At 39.8% G+C, this 20,711-nt stretch overlaps 1 protein-coding gene across 4 annotated transcripts in view; it reads left to right on the top strand.

Annotated features, from left to right (window-relative positions):
• LOC140505659 (cilia- and flagella-associated protein 337-like) overlaps positions 1 to 20,711 on the top strand; it is a 210,664-nt gene that overhangs the window by 168,378 nt on the left and 21,575 nt on the right. For all 4 annotated transcript variants that reach the window (XM_072611852.1, XM_072611854.1, XM_072611856.1 and 1 more), the window contains 3 exons: positions 7,322 to 7,381; positions 11,276 to 11,441; positions 17,976 to 18,065. In XM_072611852.1, coding sequence (XP_072467953.1) covers positions 7,322 to 7,381; positions 11,276 to 11,441; positions 17,976 to 18,065 — 316 coding nt within the window. The remainder of the gene's footprint in view (positions 1 to 7,321; positions 7,382 to 11,275; positions 11,442 to 17,975; positions 18,066 to 20,711) is intronic.

A 20,711-nucleotide genomic window follows, 5' to 3' on the forward strand; every position in this document is an offset into this window, starting at 1 on the left:
CCTTTAGAATATCATATTCCAAGCCCATTGATCCCTTAGTGTAGAAGCTGCCAAATCCTGTGTTATCCTGATTGTATTTCCACAACACTTGAACTGTTTCTTTCCAGGTGTTGTAACATTTTCTCCTTGATTTGAGAACTCTAGAATTTGACTACAATATTCCTAAGAGTTTTCCTTTATGGATCTCTTTCAGGAGGTGATCAGTGAATTCTTTCCATTTTGATTTTGTCCTCTGGTTCTAGAATACAGGACAGTTTTCCTTGATAATTTCTTGGAAGATGATGTTTAGGGTTTTTTTGATCATGGTTTTCAAGTAGACCAATAATTTTTAAATTATCTCTCCTGGATCTATTTTCCAGGTTAGTTGTTTTCCAATGAGATACTTCACATTTTCTTCTATTTTTTTCATTCTTTTGGTTTTAAAACTTCTTGGTTTCTCATAAAGTCATTAGCTTCCATCTGCTTCATTCTAATTTTTAAAGAACTATTTTCTTCAGTGAGCTTTTGAACCTCCTTTTCCATTTGGCTAATTCTGCTTTTTCAAGCATTCTCCTCATTGGATTTTTGGACCTCTTTTGCCATTTGGGTCTGTCTATTCTTAAAGGTGTTATTTTCTTCAGCATTTTTTTGGGATCTCCTTTAGCAAGCTGTTGACTCACTTTTCATGACTTTCTTGCATTGCTCTCATTTCTCTTCCCAATTTTTCCTCCACCTTTCTTACTGGATTTTCTAAATCCTTTTTGAGTTCTTCCATGGCCTGAGACCACTGCATATTTTTGGGGGGGTTTGGATGTAGAAGCCTTGACTTTCATGTCTTCCTCTGGTGGTATGCTTTGTTCTTCCTTATCTGAAAGGATGGAAGAAAATATCTTTTCACCAAGAAAGTGAACTTCTATATTCTTATTTTTTCCCCTTTTTTGGGCATTTTCCCAGGCAGTTACTTGACTTTTGAGTCCTTTGTCAAGTGGAGGGTATACTCTAGGGACCTGTAAGTTCTCATTTCCTCTAAGGTGGCACAGTCAAGGGAGAGGAGTTTATTCCTCTCCTGGCCTGTGCTTTGGCCTGGGAGCAAGCACAAGTGCTTGTTTCTGCCCAGGATCTGCGAGTACGATTCCCTCACCAGAGCACCACACCAGTGGCCCTCCTTACCCCAGGACCACCATTCAGGACAGAGACCCAGATCTGCCTTTGAATTCCCCCAGGGTCTTTAGGCCTAGGGCTCCAAAAGTGGATGTTGCTGCTACAGCGGCTGCTGCCGCCTTGGGGCTGGACCTCGTTCCCCTCTCCCCCAAGTGAAAGAACTTTCTCACTGACTTTTGAACCTGTTTTTGGTGTTTGTGGGTTAAGAAATCTGGAAACTGCAGCTGCTACCCATGATTCCATGCCCTGACACCTGCTCCAGTCTTGTCTGTGCCTTATGGCCCAGGCTGGGCTGTACTCTCATCTAAGCCTGGTACAATAGAACTTTCCTGTCAGCCTTCCAAGCTGTCTTGGGCTGGAAATCTCTTTCCCTCTGTTGTTTTGTGGCATCTGCTGCTTTAGAATTTGTTTAGTGTCATTTTTTATAGGTATTTTATGGACTATGGGGGCAACACCAGAGCAGGTCTGTCTTTCTACTCTGCCATCTTGGCTCTGACCCTCCACTGCACCCTTTCACATCCACTCTGCTAAAATATATTTTGCCTGTCAGACTATGTCTAGCTTTCTTCTCTTTCTTTATAGTCAATTTTAAGATGGAATTATTTCTTTCTGCTATAGTTTTAATCATGTCTTCTCTAGCAACAAATTCCCTTTCGTTGGTCAATCAAAACTATAATGCCAATTCTTGTGGCTTTCTTTTTACTCTTTGAAGAATAAAATAATCATTGAGGCAAGTCAGGAATCTGTCAGATGTTCCACTATCAGCAGAGAGAGGGCTTCCAAAGATATACAGATAATTAAAGGCCCCCATTGCTGCTATAGTATGCTTCTATGCTAAGTGTTTGACGTGCTTTGCAAATTTATCTAATTCTCCCTTCTGTTGGGGTCATAATGCTATCACAATGTTGATATTATTTCTAACTCCACTGATTCTTGCCCAAATACTCTTCAGTATACTTCCTCCATCCTAGCTTTCTTGAAACCAATCTGTCTTCTTAATATACAATGCTGCTCTACCCCACCTTTTAAATCTTCTTTTGAATGAAGGAAACATTTTCTGAGTTATATTCCAATCATGAATCACATCTTATTAAATCTTAATGGTCCATATGAGTTCATATTTACCTCCTTGCATCAAAATCTCTAGTTCACCCTATTTATTACTCATATTTTGTGAATTTATGGATCTGAGGCCATGAATTTTATTTCCCTTCCTCTTTCTGGATATTGTTTCTTGTGAATAAGTGGTTCTTCTGCTATTCTTCCTGTGTTGTGACTGCTGCTCTCTATAATATCTAGATGTATTGAAGCATTTTTCTTCTTCCTCCTCAAATTTCAATTTAAAGCTCTAAGTAGACTTTCAAGCATAATGGATGCCAAGAAGAGCCTAGTCCTTAGGAATATGCATGGTGTTCTCTACCTGGTGTGTATTTGTGTGGAGGTCTGGTGAGTCTGCAGGTAGGCATGCATAATAGAAGTGCTAAACCCTAATTTAGAGCATATACAGGTAGTGTGTGACTGTTTATTAGTGAAGAAAAGCCTCTAAGCTAGAACTGAATGTGCATACAAAAGGCACAAATAGACCAAAGATCTTTTCCCTGGTAGCTTTTGAACGAGGAGGAAAACAATCCTGTCAACCTGTGGATGAGGGAGTGTCTCCTCCACCTAGTTGCCATGTGGTCCCAAACATATGGAGCTGCTATTTCTTCTGTATTTACTGTGTCTCTTCTACTTGAGCTTAGATAAGTGAATGTCAGGCACAGAATGGACAATATCATGACCTTGTGAACTCTGAAAGGTCTGAAATAAAAACAGAGATCCAATAGCTGAGGTGGTAAGGAGAAGTGTGTTCCAAGTCTCAAGTTTTTGTACTTCAGGTCTTGCTTTATAATCTCTGTAAATATCTCTTTGTAAAAGTTAATTGATGTTAATTGATTCATTGATACTGAGTAAGACACAATGGGAATATCATGGTATTAATGATTGGTTAGATGATACTGAGATGTTAATCTGATGGGGGTTCATGGACAATAGTACTAGAAAGATGCTCTAATCCCTCTGGGTTATCACTAGGATCCTGAAGGGATATGTAGTCAGACGTGCTCTGGGGACTCAACTTGCTATTTGGAATGTGGAGTTAAGAAAATGAGTCTAGAGGTTAAATGAGCTATAGAGGATTCCAAACAAAAATATATTTTTTTTACCAACCTTAATCAGGTATATTCCATCTCTCCAAAGTCAATCATTACTGTATTTTAATCTGAAATTAATAAAATCTAAATCTCATTCTCAGGCACTATCTTAAGTCTTCTGTTCACTCCTTAAATCCACATTTGTCTCCTGAACCCTCTACCTTCAAAAAGCAATGATGCTGAAAGTTACCAACTTGAGCCTAAGGCCTTCAATTTTTTTATTTTCCTCTGGCTTTTATAATCTTTAGCATGCTTTCTAGATTCTTCCTGGTGGCATAATTTGTCCCAATGTAAATCATCAGAAATAGGTAACGGCCATCATATTTGACAACCTTCAGAAGTCTCCATCATGAACCAGAAATATGCTTCAGACAACTCATATTATTTATGTCCTCAATAGCCCCTTGTTAGGAAGTCATGAACAATTGCTCTTCTTCTCCTATTGATACCTATGAATTTATATCACTTTTCCTTGTAGGACAAGAAGGCACTTCTTCCTGAGATGATCCGGACCCCTTTTCCATGTAAAGTGACCCAGAGCTAATATTAAGCTCCACATGTTCAGTGGTCATTATTATGCCACATTCTTCCACTATTAAACATCTCTTGCATTCTTTTTGTTCTAATCAAAAACCTAAAGAGCAGAGATGTATTCTTTCAGCCCATGTAGGAGAGAGACTACCTTGAACTTTATGTATACCAAGAATTATATCTATCTATTACATATCAGTTATTTGCACTCTAGGGATATAATGGGGGGATGTTTAGGATGAAAGCCATTTTTCCTGGCCATTAAGGGGGTAGGGGTGGAATGTGGAAATAATTCCACCTCAGATCTGGAGAGTACAATTAGTATGGCCATGACCAGCTTCTTTCCCCTACTACCAAATGATTATTACACAAAAGACAATCATGGATAGCAAGCAAACATATTTATCAGAGCAAGCAAGAAAAACAGTAAGAGAGAATTTAAAGAGATTAGTTCACACAAAAGAAAAGAGGGCTCTGTATCCAGGGAGTGAGATGAAATTTCAGCTCAACTGAGGAATGAATGACCTCACCTAAAAAGTCTATTCTTAGCACTCCCTGAGGTTCAGACAACAGCATCAGAGGGCCATATTGGGGAACCAGCTCTTCCCCAAATGCCTGTGTCTCTGGGGGCCTCCCATTCTCCATTCAAAGTCTGTGCCTTCTTTCCTTGACCTTTCTTTTCTCTTCTGTTTCTCATCTCTCAGCAATTTCTCAGCCAATCAGGAGTCACATCACCCTAAATGATGCAGTATGCAGTATCACAGGGTTATCCTTCATAGGACCACCAAACTGCCCTGGGTTTACATCTATAAATGTAATGGTGGCTTGATGCATGCCCAGAGCACCCTAGATGGCATCTCAAGGTAGAAGCGACTAAGAAGAAAATGACATCTTTCCATAAGGAGAATGCCAGGGCCCTGCTTCCAGTATAATTTGAGAACTGCCTTGGAAAGGCAGACTGTGAAACATTCTGTAATTAGTTTTAGTCAGCTAACCACATGATGAAGAAAAGGTACTTCAACTGACTACAGATTAATTCAAAAAGACCTCTTATCTTCAATCTCTACCTCTTGGTCTTAACACTCTATTGGAGAGAGGCAAACAGATGGTTAAAGGGAGTGGAGTCTGTGACCCAGTGCATTCTAAAGCCACAGAGGACTCCTCAGCATTTGGTCATTCTGAGTTTCAGTTTTGTTGTATCCGTATCCTGAAGAGCAAGAAGTGATTTGGGGGAGTGAGCTTCTATGACTTACTTAGCTCGGTGCCTGGCACTAAGTAAATGCTAGTTGATTGGCTAACTGACTTTGAGGAATCCATCCCACAGGCAGCTGAGAGGCAGGCTCATCTAGCAGTCTTGCTTCAACTTGGCAAGAATTTGATGGAATCAATGCTATGTAAAGAACTAAGATCAATTTTGATCCTAATCCCTTGACCTCTCTCTATAGTATAAGGGAGATTGCCCCCAAAGTGTTTGTGGAAATGTTTGTACTATGTTCTGGATATATCTTTTAAGATTCCTTTGTCAAAGCTCCTCAATGTTAGTTCAATGGAATTGGGGTGCTAATGACTAGCCCCCTAAAATGTGGAGAACATGACTGGAGGAGACTTGAACTGAAGGCAGAGAAAAGAGATGGCTACAACAACATACCTGAGAACCCTGAGGGGGAGATGTAACAGTCCCGACCTTGAGAGGGCCAGAGTCAGATACATTACAGAAGAAAAATATTAAGGGGGCCTGGGAACAGAGAGATGAGTGAGTCACTAAAAACTAGGAGTCTCGTAAAAGGTACTTACATAGTTTTCTTCATCACTCTCATCAATAGTGTTTGTTGATAGCCAAAAAAAAAATCCACCAAAAACCTTGTCCATCTTTTTCTCTCTCTCATAGTTTGGTACAGCTCTTTGCACATATTATGTACTCAGTAAATGTTTGTTGAATAGAAAACATATGTATATTACCAACTTCTGTTCTCATACACATCTAGAGGGAAAGCAGCTGCCAGGAGAGTGAGGACAATAATTTTTCCCCTTTGAAATGACAATGAAATTCTTTAAGAATACAATATACTTAGAGTTACAGTCTTCTTTTCTCAACTATTTGTGCTAAAGAAAACGACAACATCTTGGCACTGGAGTGGGGGTGGGGAGGAACTAGAAATCAGGAGCAAGAGAGAAACTCTCTGGGGTAGCAAAGAAGAATTTCCTAGGAGAGGGCTCTGAGCTTGCCCATTCCATTATCCAAAGGTAATCTCAATCAAAGGCAAGGCAACTGGCATGATGAAGAGCAGTATATCCTCTTATCCCAGGGACAAGATCAGCTTTAGTTGTCTCTAGTTTGATGGCATCCAACCGAAGAGTATTCAGAGGTTGATTATCCAGACTATAATTCACCTGGGCTCTTTGCTTCTCTTCCTGTTCCCTTTTATTCATCTTGAGACTCTCTGTTCCTACTATCAAAAGGTGGACCCAGGGAAGATCAAGAAAGTAAGATTCAAATAAATTTATTAGCCACTAGGTAGAAGCTGTGAGATAAAGATGCTCATTTTATTTCTTGTTTTAGTATTTTTTTGAGGGCAGAGAAAGAGGGAGAATCATAGGTTTAGAGCTAGACAGTCTTAAGAGGACATCAACTCCCATCCCCTCATTCTATAAATGGGTAGTAATGTGGCCAGGGGAACTGAGGGTCAGGGAAGAATCACGAAAAATTAGGACAATTAGAAAACACACATATGCAGGTTTCTCTGCCACTCTCATCAGTTAATAGCTTTGTTAATAGCCAAGAACAAAACCTTGTTCATCTTCTTCTGTGTTTGCGACCCAGTGAGGTTAAGCAGAGAAAACAGGGAGGTTAAAAATAATGGCCAAAATGAATGGTCACCCTCTCATGCTGTGGTTCCATAATCCAGTCAGACATAACAGAAAATTAGTTCCAAATTGTAAGTTAATTATTCATTTGAAAAATGTTCCTTTATTTTTAAGATATGAATGCTTCATTTCTCTATTCACATAACACAGAAAGGTGAAAGAATATTTTCTGGGAAGACAGGTTTACGTTCATTCTCAGGCTTTATTAGGGAGGTGATTATCCAGCTTTTCTCAGTGTACAGCTTGGATTTCAGAGTTAGATGGTTTTGTTTTTTTCTTTTTGTTTATAGCACAATGTTCAATAAATAGCTGGAGGCTGTTGAAGATGGGGCAATGACTAGCCTACCCTTTCATCAGAATCCTAGCAAAAGCTGTCACCAGAAATAGGATTTGCTGAAATACAATCACCTTAATGCTTTTGCACTGCATTGCTTCTCATTTACATGGGCTCAAGGGGACTTTGCTATGACATTTTGAGGATTTAAATCAATGGCAGGGCCCAGGAAGCTGAATTCTTCTCTCCATCACCCAACTGTGTTGACTTCTCATTGTTTCAGTTATGGACAGTTTGACCTCTTTGATTTTTGATGCAGGATTCTCCTCATGACTTCCATCACTTCTGGAAGCCTCAGCCACATTGGCCGGATGACCTAGTAAGTTTTACCTTGGGTTCTTATTTACCCCCTGAAAAGTAGGAATAAAAAAGAATATCTCCTTTATCCAAGGGAGCCTTAGAATTTCACTGATTTAACTGGGAAAGGAAAGAGTGCCCAAGACATTGTTGGTATGGTGGTGTGGACTACTATCCAAGTTCAGATGATAAAGTTTACTATTAAAACGAACTTCTGCTAAATCCACTTTATCCCTGAACAGAACTATTCACATTGAGGTGTTGCCTAGAAAGATAAAGAGCATGCTTTCTCCTAGGGTAGTATATATACCCAACCTATCATGTTGATTGGCAGATCTAGAAAATTATAAAGAGCTTTAAAAGTTGAACAAATGACTTTATATTTGATCCTGAAGAGATTCACTGGAGCTGCGTGTGTGTGTGTGTGTGTGTGTGTGTGTGTGTGTGTGTGTGTGAAAGACAGAGAGAGAGAAGAGAAAAAGAGAGAGGAGAGAGAAAGATAAGGGAGAGAGAAAGATAAGAGAGAGAGAAGAGAGATGATGGGGATGTCATAGGTGAACTAGGAGCCATGTTCACCACCACTCCAGGGATCCTCCATAAATATACAGTTGTAATGATTCAATGCTTTCCCCTTAAATGCATGCCCAAACTTAGAGGGCATAGGGGTTTCAAGTTGACTTCCTACTTGTGTACAGGAATCATAGAATATACTGGGATTAGTATTAGATTCTGAGCAAAAAACCAGGGTTCAGATCTTGGTTATAACACTTACTATATGTGTGACCTTGGGCAAATCTTCTAACATTTCTGAAGTTCAATGTCCTCAACTCCAAAATGAGAAGGTTGGACCAGATAATCCCTGAAGCCCCTTCCAGCTCTAAATATTAGACCCCATGATCCAATACCCCCTCCTAGAGAAATTCTTTGTGATTTGTATGAGGACTCTAAATGTCTCTAAATTCCTAGAAGAGTTAAATGACCTTCATGCCTGCTGTCTGAAGGAAAGCAATGTGGTACAGTGGAAAGAACTCTGGACTTAGAAGTAAGACCAGATTTAAATAAAGGTTCTGCCATTAAATCAACCAAATATCATTTATCAAGTACCTACTATGTGCCAGGGACTCTGCTAAGTACTAGGGATATAAAGGAAAAAGTGATACAGTACCAACCCTCAAGGAACTTACTTTCTGCTCACAGCCTGTGTAATGTTGGTCAAGTCACTAAAACCATCTGTACTACAGTTTTCTCCTTTATAAAGATGAACCAGAACTGGATAATTTCTTAGGTCCCTTAGGTCCCTCTCAGTCAGTAACACAATAATATTTAGGAGTAAATCATGGCATGCCACACCAATAAGCTGAGTTCCCAAGGAAGACAGGAGATTGTTTCTCTCTCTACCTCTGTCTGTCTTTCTGTCTCTCTCCCTCCCCCACATCTATCTCTCTTCCCTTCTCCCTCTGACTCTCTCCTCCAATCATCCCCTCCCTTCTCTTGTCTTCTCTTAGAAAAGGAAACATTGACCTATAGACTACTAAGCAAATCCCCAATTTTCCTCCAGGATGTTCAAGTCCAATGAAGTCATGGTTACATCAGGGGATATAAACATGGCTGCTCATATAACCTTGGGCAGTGTTGGACAAGAGAAGGTGGGGAAGGGTGGAAGAGAAGCGGGAAGCACTGGAATAAAGAGATGTGTAGCAGCTGAGTGGGAATAAATAAGCTACCTCTTTTTTCCAGATTTCTTTCTTCAGTCTTCTTCCATCCCTATCCCCAACTAGAACTATAGACCTGAAGATACCTTAGAGATCAACTAGTCCAGCCCATTCACTTTATAGAGGAGGAAACTAAGTTTCATTTAAGAAAAGTCACAGGCACACAAGTTAGTTGCAGAATTGAATCAAAACATGTCACCTGACTACCAGGTTATATAGTGAGTTGTCACCCACATGGCTATTCTTGGGGCATTTGGAAAGGAATGGGAATCTCATCAGAATCAACAAGATCTTCATAGACATATGATAAACTAACTGTCACTCAATTTGCCTCCACTGGAAAAGAAGAGATGAGTTAAACAGAGCTAAAGTTTAAACCTGATGCCATAGGAAATCTTTACAACTCTGCAGTGACAATCTTGGAAGATCATTTTTAAATGTCTCTTCTATCTTAAGGGCTGCCTGACATGTGGCTCAGCCCAAGATAATTAATAGCTTCCTGAGAATCATCTTTTGAAAAGGGCAGATCATTTAAATTCTGATCAGTGTGCACTCACCACTGTGGTGACCAGGTGGAAAGTATGAAAAGATTTAGTAATCACAGGGCTTTGCATGCAGATGGAGGACTGAGGTTTTCTGAAAACTGGACCACCTTGGAGAGTTCAGTATTGTGTTGCTCTGTGGCAATCTGCAAGACAAAACACAGCCAGGCTGGGGCGAAAGAAGACAGTTGAGTTTTCATTTCCATTCATTCTTTCTATGCAATGAGTTCAAAGTGCCCTGTGAATACTACAAGTCAGCCAACATGGTGAGGGAAGTGGTAGAAATGTTGGCTTCATAGGAAAAGTGAAACTGGGGGTATCATGGGATTTAAAACCAGGAAGAACTGTGGTAATCCTCTATACCCCAACCACCTTTTTATAGATGAAGAAACTGAGGCCCAGAGAAGTTATTAGTGACATGACTAAGATTACACAGATAGTAGGAGGTAAGTAGCAAAAGGCAGAATTCAAACTCATGTAACCCAGACTTCTCTGTGCATACCAAGTTCTAATAGAAAGAAGTTCAGCCTCCACTTGTAACAGGACCTTTTATAAAGGAATATGTACTTAAAGACATGATCACACACAAATATACTTCCCAATATGTGGGAGGTATAATCCTCCTCTGCCATTGACTCCCAGGTCATCAGGACTCAAACTCAAGGGTCTATGAGGATTGCTTCTGGAACCTGAAACTGAGGACAAATAACACAAAACATAAGCAAATACCCCCCCAGGTCCATTCCTTGGAGAAGGGATGGAAGGGAGGAAGTAGAGAAAGGATATTCCTTCGCCTCCTAGTGATTCAGTTCATGGCATCCGTGCTGGCAAGGGCAGATAAAAGTTATTCAAAAGAGCACAGAAGAAAAAAAAATGATGGAAAAGGGAGTGAATGGCTCAGTTTCACCACTTTTAGAGATACAGACAGCCAATCAAAGGGAGCTTCCCTCAGGCATGTGGTAGGGCTCTTTGTAGTCTCTACATCAGGCAAACTGAGCATGCTCAAAGACCCCTCAAGGCCATCTCCCTGTTAGAAATGGGCATGCCCAGAGAGGCCTGTGTTAGATTCAGATGCTCTGACTCCAAATTCAGTCCTCTTTCCCTCGTACTGAACTGCCTGTAGTCTAAAATTGCTGTCTGACCTGAAGAGAGACAGTAGATTTGTTTTCCTCAATCCACTGTTATATATTCATTTCAGTCATGTCCAACTATTTATGACCCCATTTGGGGTTTTCTTGGCAGAGATACTGGAGTGGTTTGCCATTTCCTTCCTCAACTCATTTTACAGAGAAGGAAACTAAGGCAAACAGGGCTAAGTGACTTGCCCAGGGTTACACAGTTAGTCAGTGTCTGGGGCCAAATTTGAAGAAGATGAGTCTTCCTGACTCCAGTCCCAGCATTCTATGTACTTTGCCACCTAGATGCCCGATCCACTAGATTAGATTAAACTACACAAGAGACCAGAATAAGCCCCTAAACACATAGCTAGTCGTAAGGGGAAGCATCTTTCTGAGTCCGCTCCTTTATAGCCTCTTTTTGTAGCCCTAATGCTTAGCACAGAACATAGCACATAGTAGGTATATTATGGCATGTAGTCTATTGATTGATTGACTGTTTGTTCAGTCTCATTTTCCTCTGTCTCCCTACATATCATTCTTATAGATCCGGGGACATAAGGATGATATTTTATGTGTGGTTCAGTGCCCACCTTCTCTTCTTGCTACCTCTAGTTATGATGGGGAAATTATCATTTGGAATATGATCTCAGGACATGTGTATTGCAAGCTAAACACACCTGTCCTTACTCACCACTCTGAAGACCTAGAAGGTACGTTTAAAGGCAAAGCCTGGTGTTTGAACATACAATTTATATAGTGATTTAAGGTTTATAGAGCACTTGACATGTTTTTTCTCATTTGATCTTTGCGACAACCCTGCATTACTATTACTTTTCTGATCTAACAAGTGAGGGAACTGAGATTGAGAGATGTCAAATGACTTACCCAAGATCACACAGCTAGTAAGTGTCTAAGACTAGATTTGAACTTAGGTCTTCCTGACTCCAGACCCAGTGGTCTATCCACTGAGTGACCTAGCTGCGTCTTAAGAAGACTCAGACTTGGAATCAAATTTGTCTGGTTGACCAGAGCCTCTTGTAGAGCCCAGTCAACTTCCTTATTACTGTCAAGAATACTGTCATCTTCCCACTTCCCCAAGCTTCCAACCTAAGTTACATCTTCAACTTCTTTCTTTCATAAGTAACCAACCTGTTACCAACTCTTTTTAATTCTGCCTTCACAACATCTCTGGAATAGAACCTTTTCTGATACTGCAACCACCCTGGTATAAACTCTTATCATCTCACACATGGATTAGCCTGCTGATTAGTCTCCTTACCCCAGGTCTCTCCTCACATCAGTCCATCCTCCACTTAACTGTCAAAGAGATTGTCTTAGAGTACAGATCTCTCTCTCTCTTCTCCTTCTTCTCCTTCTCGTCCTCCTTCTTCTTCTCTCTTCTAACCTCTCTTTCTTCTCTCCTTCCTCCTTCCTTCCCTCTGTTCCTTCCTTCTTTCTTTTCTTCCTTCCTTCTTCTTTTCTTTCTCTCTCTTTCTTTTTCTTTCTTTCTTTTCTTCCTTCCTTCCTTCCTTCCTTCCTTCCTTCCTTCCTTCCTTCCTTCCTTCCTTCCATCCTTCCTCTTTCTTTTTCTTTTTTCTCTCTCCTCTCTCTCTTATCTTTCTGTCTCCTCTCTCATTTTCTCACACACACACACGCACACACACACTCACAAAGCTCCAGTGAATCCCTTCAGGATCAAATATAAAGAAATTTGTTGAACTTTTAAAGTTCTTTATAATTTTCTCCTTTGTACCTTTCCAATCTTCTTACACTTATATTCCTTCCATGCACTGCAATCTAGTGACACTGGCCTCCTTGCTGTTTTTCATACAAACCCTTCTCCTAACTGTAGGCATTTTCACTGGCTGTTTTCCATGGTTAAAAAGCCCTCCCTCCTCATCTATATCTCTTGGCTTTCCTGGCTTCCTTCAAATCTCAGGTAAAATTCTAGTACACAGTTGTTTATGTGTTTTCTCCCCCACTAACATGGGAGTTCCTTTGCCAGGCCTAGAGGCCTGAGGGCTACCCGAGTCTTACCTTACCTGTCCCAGGTCTTCGGTTGGCCAAACCGGATAAACGTATGAGAGAAGAGACTTTCCGGAGTCAAACAAGGGTTAGGCTTTATTCAGGGTCCTGGTTACATGTGCAGGGGGAGCTCTTCCTTAGGAGGGAGAGAGAAATCTCCCAAGGAGGCAAAGATCTTACGGTAAGAGATTGGAAGTAGAAGTGTAAGTGGGGAGAGAGGGGGAGGGGAGAGAGAAGAGAGGAAAAACGGAGCCTTCTGTCCTGTCAGGGCCCCTCCGCGCTAAGAGCGCCTTCAGGCTTTCCTGACCCTAATTAAGCTCTCCGGCCGTGTAGTTTGCACCTGAATACCGTGCGTGTTAGATAACAATAGGTGTGCCCAGATCCAGGTCAGTCTCGAGGGCGGGGATGCTCCTCCCATCACGTTTCTCACAGGAAGAGGAGGAAATACACGAGATAGCTCGGTCTCACTCCTCGATTCCCTGCTGTTTTCTGGGGGGCCTCATGAGAACTCTAAGATTTAGAAGTTCCCACCTTTACCTGCCCGAGACTGTCCACATGGAATTGAGCTTCCACCCCCAACATTCCTTGAAGGCATGGACTGATATTTGCCATTTTTTCTATCCCCAGCACAGTGTCTAGCACAGAGTAAGTGCGTAATGAATGCTTGTTCACTGACCAGTTGACACAGTTGATACCTGGGAACAGTAACCATTGCAGGGAGGGGGAGACAAAATTCCTAAATTCAATGGAGATTTTTTTAAAATGTCACTAGATATAAAGTGTGGAGATCTGGGCTGTAGTCCTGACCTTGCTATTTATTACCTGAGTGACCTTGGTGAAGTTATTTCATCTCTCTGAGCCTCCTTCATGTATAAAATAGAAGTAACTATCTTTACAAGACTGTCTTCCCAATGCTGTTGTAAGAAAAGTGGAATATAAATCTTATAGCATTGAAGAAACAGGAGTTATTAAATTATTACCAAAATTATATTACATAATAAAACAAAAAGGAAACGAAAGTTTTGGAGGGAGGAGGGTTATTAATACTGTTGTGAAGTAGGTGAAATTTCTCCTCCGGATTTCCTACATCCCATTTTAGTTCCTACCCTGCCCCTTCAGATCTCCCATTAGCAGAGGCTCATTTATCCCAGTCCTCTCTTCCCCCATCTTACAGTCTACTATATTAGGGCTACCTTAGCTGGGTGGGCCAATGTTCCAAACCTTCTTTGTCTCCTATTTACCACCACCTCCAATCCTCCTGGTGATGTGTCCAGTTCTCTCACAGCCCTAACTCTACTAAAGTGATAATAAATTAATATTATACTCAGCATTATATTAACAAACAGGAAAAGATTTGTTATTGATATGAGAGTTATCCCTGGATCATCTGTCTGTATACAGTTAGACTACTGACTAGTCATAAAAGTCAGATTAGTTTAAAAAAAAAAACAAATCAAAAAGAAGAAAAAAGATATGATATGCAATTCTCTCTAAAATGGAAATGATAATACAGTTAGATAGTGTGGTGAACAGTGTTAGACTTGGAGTCATGAAAGCCTGAGTTCAAATCCAGCCTTAGACATTCACTGTGTGTGACCTTGGGCAAGTCACTTAACCAGTCTGCCTCAGTTTCTTCAACTGTATAATAGAGATAATAATAGTACCCACCTCATAGAGTTGTTTTAAGTATCAAATGAGATAATATTTGTAAAGCATTTAACATAGTAAGGTCTTAATAAATGCTTGTTATCTTTTCCTAAACAAATAATTGAAAACAAAAAAAAAACCAGGAAATGAAAAACAAAAAGTAGAGAAATGACATTAATATAGAGTACAATAATTTTATCCAGAAGCTTAAACAATGCAAATTAATTGCCACAACAAGGAGACCAAAGGAGCCTAGAAAGTGCCTTAGTCAGCAGATATTTAGCTTACTTGTTAAATTGAGAGAGAGGAATATCAAAAGCAACACTGGATTAAAAAACAAACTCATAAAATCTTACAAAGAGGGATGATGCGTGTTATAAAAATTATCATCTCATAAAGCAAAGAGAAGCAGGGGAGGGAAAAACAAATTTAAAGAAAGCTACTCCAGATATTTCACAAAGCAAATTGAAAATGGCAGGGGTGAGTGGAAACCATAATCAGTGAGGAACTCTAAAGAAGAACAGGAATAGAAGAGATCATCAGAGAAATGTATGATAGGAAGAAGAGTTGGGATGATCATGTGGCAACATCAGAGGCTGATAAGTAGACAGGTAGAGTGTTCTACCAGTACCTTCATGAGGAGAAAATGAAGTAGTCTTCCAGCATGCTATGGGAGGAAATGGACAAAAGTCACATGGGATGGACAGCCATGGATGGACTTTGATCTTCATCCTTGGAAGGAATATCAACGTGATAGAAGTTATACATCAAGGCCTCTTAGCCTGAGGCTTGTGAACTTTTAGAAAATGAATTTGGATAACTATATTTTTATGTAATTTGTTTCTTTGGTAATCCTATGTAATTTATTTTATGTATCTAAATATCTTACTCTGAATACCACAAATACTATGCATACGTTTCATAAGACTGTCCAAAGGGGTACATGTCACAAAAAAAAAGGTTAAGAACTTCTGTTCTGGATCCATTTGAGTACTTGAGTGATACCCCTGGTAACATATTTGCATTATAACAATTGATTTCATAAAAATTGACTTAACCAGAGAAATAACTATAATCGTGGAAATTTCAGAAGTTCTTCATTTGTTGTGAATTCTCCTGTTTCATTTTTGATACTGGTAATTTGTTTTTCCTTTTTTTAAAAAAAATAAACTAATGGTTTATCTATTTTATTGTTCCTCCCCCTCCCCCCCAAAAAACCTACTTTTATTTATGTTTTTTTCCTTAATCTATTCTATGATTTTATGGATTTCTATTTTGGTGTTTAATTGGGGTTTTTTTAATTTGTTGGTTTTACAGTTTTCTTTGGTAGCATTTATGGACCTAGTGCGTAAATGATCTATGAAATCAGCTGCAATCTAAGCACTGGTTCATGGGAATCACAACCACCTGCTACATTTAACTTCACTACTGAGTGTATCAGTGATGGCAGCTCTATAAACCATCCTGTTCCTCTAGAGTCTTCAGGTTATTAAGTGGGATGGGGAGGGGTTATTTTCTCTTTTTTTAGTCCTTTTGAGTTCTATAGCTTTATTTTTAAAAAATATGTATATGTAACATATTTATTTTTTAGTTCTTAACATTCACTTCCACAAGAATTTAAATTCAAAATTTTCCCCCCATCTCTCCCCATTCTCCACCCCAGAGCAGCATGCACCCCATCCACCCCTCCCTCCAGTGTGTACTCCCTTCTATTTCTCACCTTTGTTCCATTCCCCCTTTCCCTCTATTTTCCTGTAGGGCAAAATAGATTTCTATACTCCATTGCCTATATAGCTTAATTTCCAGTTGCATGCTAAAACAATTTTTAACATTCATTTTTAAAGCTTTGAGTTCCATGTTCTCTCCCTCCCTCCCCACCATCACTGAGAAAACAAGCAATTCAATATAGTTCACATGTGTAACAATGCAAAGCACTTCCATAATATTTATGTTGTAAAAGACTAATCACATTTCCCTCTGTCCTATTCTGCTCTTCATTTATTCCATTCTTTCCCTTGACCTGTCCTCCCACAATCATGTTTTTTTCTGATTATCCCTTTTCCCAATTTGCTGCCCCTTCTATTGTCTTTTCTCTCCCATCCCCTTCCCCCTTGCCTTCCTGCAGGGTAAAATAGATTTCCATATCCAATTGAGTGTGTGTTAGTTCCTCCTTATGCCAAATCCCATGAGAGTAAGGCTCAATTATTTCCTTTCATCTCCCCCCTCTTTCCCTCCATTGTAGCATGTGAGATGATTTGCTACATTTTCTGCTCATCATTCAGACCCCAGGGCATCTCTAGAAACTCCAGAGTTTTGGGAGCTTAGTTTTACATCAGGTTGGGTCTGAAATAACTGTGGATATCTTGGTTATGTTGGGGGAAAGTGGGGGGAAAAGGTTAGGATGACATGGAAAAAATATACACACACATGCATACATATAAGATGCATATGTATATAAGATATTATATATATATATATACATATATATATAAAACCATGACCCATTTTTCTTCCCATTAAAGAATCCTTAGGTGTAGAAAGATTCTGAAGGACCTATCATGGGTCCCAAGCCAATTTAAGTATGGTATAGTGGACTAACATTGGACATTGAATCAGAGGATGTGGCTTGAGTGTCACCTGTGCCATTTACTATACAAATCATTATGGCAAATCTTATAATCTTTTCAGAACCTTAGTTTCTTCACTTGCAAAATACTTGCATTACCCAAATTACAGATCTGTTTTGAGGAAAGAGACCTTTCAAATTGGTTTGCTGTTATCATTACTTTTATTCATGGAAAAACAAAAGCATCCAAACCTAGCTGGGCCTCATCTAGGGTCACTGCAAAGCACTTTGTAATCTGTGAGAGTATCTCAGTCCTAACTCACTAAACAGGATTTCAGAATTACACAAACTTGTAAGAGCCTCTGTCTCTAGTTCAACCCATACCTGAACATGGTCCAACATCTCCTATATGATTATCCATCCTCCACTTAAAGGTCTTTAATGATGGATAACCCATCTCCTTCGAAGGCTTTAGACAGCTCTAATATCTAGGAGGCCTTTCTTCACATAGAACCCAAATCTGCTTTCCTGAAGTTTTCATTCATTGCTCCTAGTTCTGCCCTCTGAGACCAAGCAGAATAAGCTGAATCCCTTTTCTGTCCTTAAGAAAAAAATTTGAAAGACCTGAAGGATTTCCATCTTTTGGATAGCCCTTGAATTCTATCCCTTTCCTCACTGAGGGAGGAGAAAATCCAAGGAAATTACTGTTGTCCATAATTGGACAACATCAAAGCTTCAAAGAAGCTAAAGATGGGAATGATGGTGCTAGGAAGGCCCGTGAACTCAATTTTGCCCATTAGCATTCATACCTTGGCTTGACCCCATGGTTACTGGGCAAATAATTGTTACTCAGACCATTAGATCAGTTAGCGTTGCAATCAGCATGGCCAAAGGAGCTGCCTCCTCACCTTCATCAGCTACCATGTTTGCAGGAGGTAATACTGGGAGCAATTCTGTTTGCAGATAGATATGTGTTTTATGCCGTTCTCCCCATCTTGTGTTACAGACAGAAGTGTTTCTCATCTCACATTCCTAAAGACCCGTGCAGCCAAATTTGAATCAAAAACTGCTTCTCTCATTTCCAATGGGCCCCAAGGTAAGAACAGGAATTGGCATCAATATAGCTGTGTTTCTCTTATAAATTGATTTTCTTGGTGCAGTTTACCAAAGATACTTTTACAGAAACACATCTTGCAAGGAACAGCCCTGAACACATTTACTGGGTCCCCACTGATTTCCTGCTATGACCCATCCTATTTTGATGAAACCTTGGATGTCTAGACTCCTCTATTAACAAGAAGAAGATAGACAACTAATTCTAGAGTCCTGTTCACATGACATTCCTTCACATCAAATAACTCTTAATGAGCAAGTCCAGATGCCTTAGGGTCATGCATTCATCTTCTGGTTATCCCTGGACAGGGGCAGGGTGAATTGAATACCAAGTTATAGTGAATGTAAAGTGCAGCCTTACAGGGAGTAAGATGTCACAAGAAGACCAAAAGTAGCCTGAAGAATGTACATAAAAGAGGGAAGCAACAAGGCAGGATGGCTCTTTGTCGTGGCAATAATGGGAGAGTTTAGGGTTGAGATCTTATCTAGCACTCACTTTCTTGTTGAGGCACAGATGTGTATATCCTAGGGATGGCTTGATCTCTAGCCTCTATTCTGTAGCATCTCTGTCTTACCTGGATTGGGAACCAAGAGCTCTTATCCTAGAAAGAGAAACCGATAATTTTATGTAGCATGAGGGTAAAGAATGGCCAGTTAATTCCTAAGCAAGTATCATGGTGGGGAGTGTGCCGCATTTGGAAAACTTGATAAACGAAAATCCTAACCTGAAAAGCCTAATTAGATTCAAAGCTTCTTCAAAGGGTTTCTCTAAGAGTCTCCAGGAGGAGGAAACTCTGAAGTGTAAGCTCTCATATTTGAAATACAAAGTGATAGAATGCTAGAGCTGGAAAGGACCTTAGAAGTCTTGTACTAGTCCCCTTCATTTAACAGATACGGAAACTAAGGTTCAGGGAGAGGAAGTAAAATGATCAGAGCTACAAAAATTCAAAGCACACACCATTTCCAGAACACACCTGAAAGTGTATTTATATAGAAACTTAAATAAACTAGTATTGTCAAGTAATTAATCCCACTCTCCTGTGTCTCCAACTGAAGTTTCCTGCAGAATTCATCTCTTTCTGGAAATTTGTCCTGATTAATTGAGAGTAAATGTCAACATGTGCCTTCCAATGGTGCAATGACCAGTCCTTCGTGCTTTTTATTATGTGCAATACTTGCTCACTATCCAAAGTGCTGGAGGCTGTCCTCTCATTATTTTTCACTGTATGGAAGCCAGTTCAGCACCCATGCTGCCCATCTGTTATCTCTCTTGCACAATACATGACCAACCCAGTTCCTTTTCCAGTCATAATTTCCTGGATTATATTCCTAATGCCACCTCCTGTGTATGGGGCACTGTGGAAAATATGCTGCAGACTAGTTACACCCACCATTGTCTTTGAGTCACCTTTGCCTTTAATTCTCCTGTCTGAAGTTTCTCCCTTCTCCAGTCCATCATCCACAGGTATGCCAAAGTGATTTTCCTAATACTTTGTCACTCCCCTACTCTGTTACCTGTAGGAATAAATTACAACTCCTCTGTTTGGTATTTAAAGCCCTTCACTACATGGCCCCATCCTACCTTTGGGGGCTTTCTCCTCTTCATATATTCTACAGTCTAGCAAAACTGCCTTTCTGCCTCATAAGACTCCTTATCTCTCATCTCCATACTTTTGCACTGGCTGTTTTCCATGCCTGGGATTCCCTCCCTTCTGACTTCTGCCCCTTATAATAATCACCATGTTCCTTCAAGGAGCAACTTGAGCAGCCTCCATGAAGTCATGTTTATTAAGCCTTTCCCAATCGCCCCATTATCAGTGTTCTCTAATTAACCTTATACCTCTCTCATATACAGGTTCAGTACATACAGGCAAAAGTCTTGGTTCAGCAATTACTTAAAACTGCAACTTGAGACATCCTGTATATTTTGATTATATTTTTGCATACACACATTGTCTCCCCTAAGTAGATTAGAAGTTTCTCAAGGGACTAGTTTTCACTTTTGTCAAGCAGTGCCTAGACATAGTAGGTACTTAGTGAATGCTTGGTGATTGATTCCAAGATTGACAGCTAAGTCCAACTACCCAGAGAATGTTTGTGATAAGTAAGTAAATGAGTGAATGAGTGAATGAGTGAACGAATGCACAGATATATGGGTGTATGTGTCCCTTCCACATCATGGGATTCAGGGATGCAGCACTTCTATGATCTGGAATATCTGTGTAAAACTTTTGTCCCTCCCTTTGTACCAGAGAAGAAGTCTGAATTTTTTTCCTTTTCTTTTATGTGGTGTTTATAATATCCTATTGTGAAGTTTGGGTTAAATATTTGGCCAATGGCTTTGAGTTGTCTGCTAGCCGTTGCATATCATCTGCATTTCTATAAAACTCCCTCAAAATTCTCATTTCATTTCTTATGCCAACCTGCAATATAGTGAAGCTGCAATGGGAAAAGTCGTTATGTGAAAAGTATAACTGTATATATACATGCATATGTATATGTGTGTGCATATATATATGTGTGTGTACATGCATACATATGTATATGTGTATATACTTATGTATATGAGTTGTATAGAAATATGTCATAAGTATGATATACATATGTATGTATACATAGATATATAGAT

The sequence above is a fragment of the Notamacropus eugenii genome, chromosome 5, assembly GCF_028372415.1.
Source record: "Notamacropus eugenii isolate mMacEug1 chromosome 5, mMacEug1.pri_v2, whole genome shotgun sequence".
In the NCBI taxonomy this organism is placed as follows: domain Eukaryota; kingdom Metazoa; phylum Chordata; class Mammalia; order Diprotodontia; family Macropodidae; genus Notamacropus; species Notamacropus eugenii.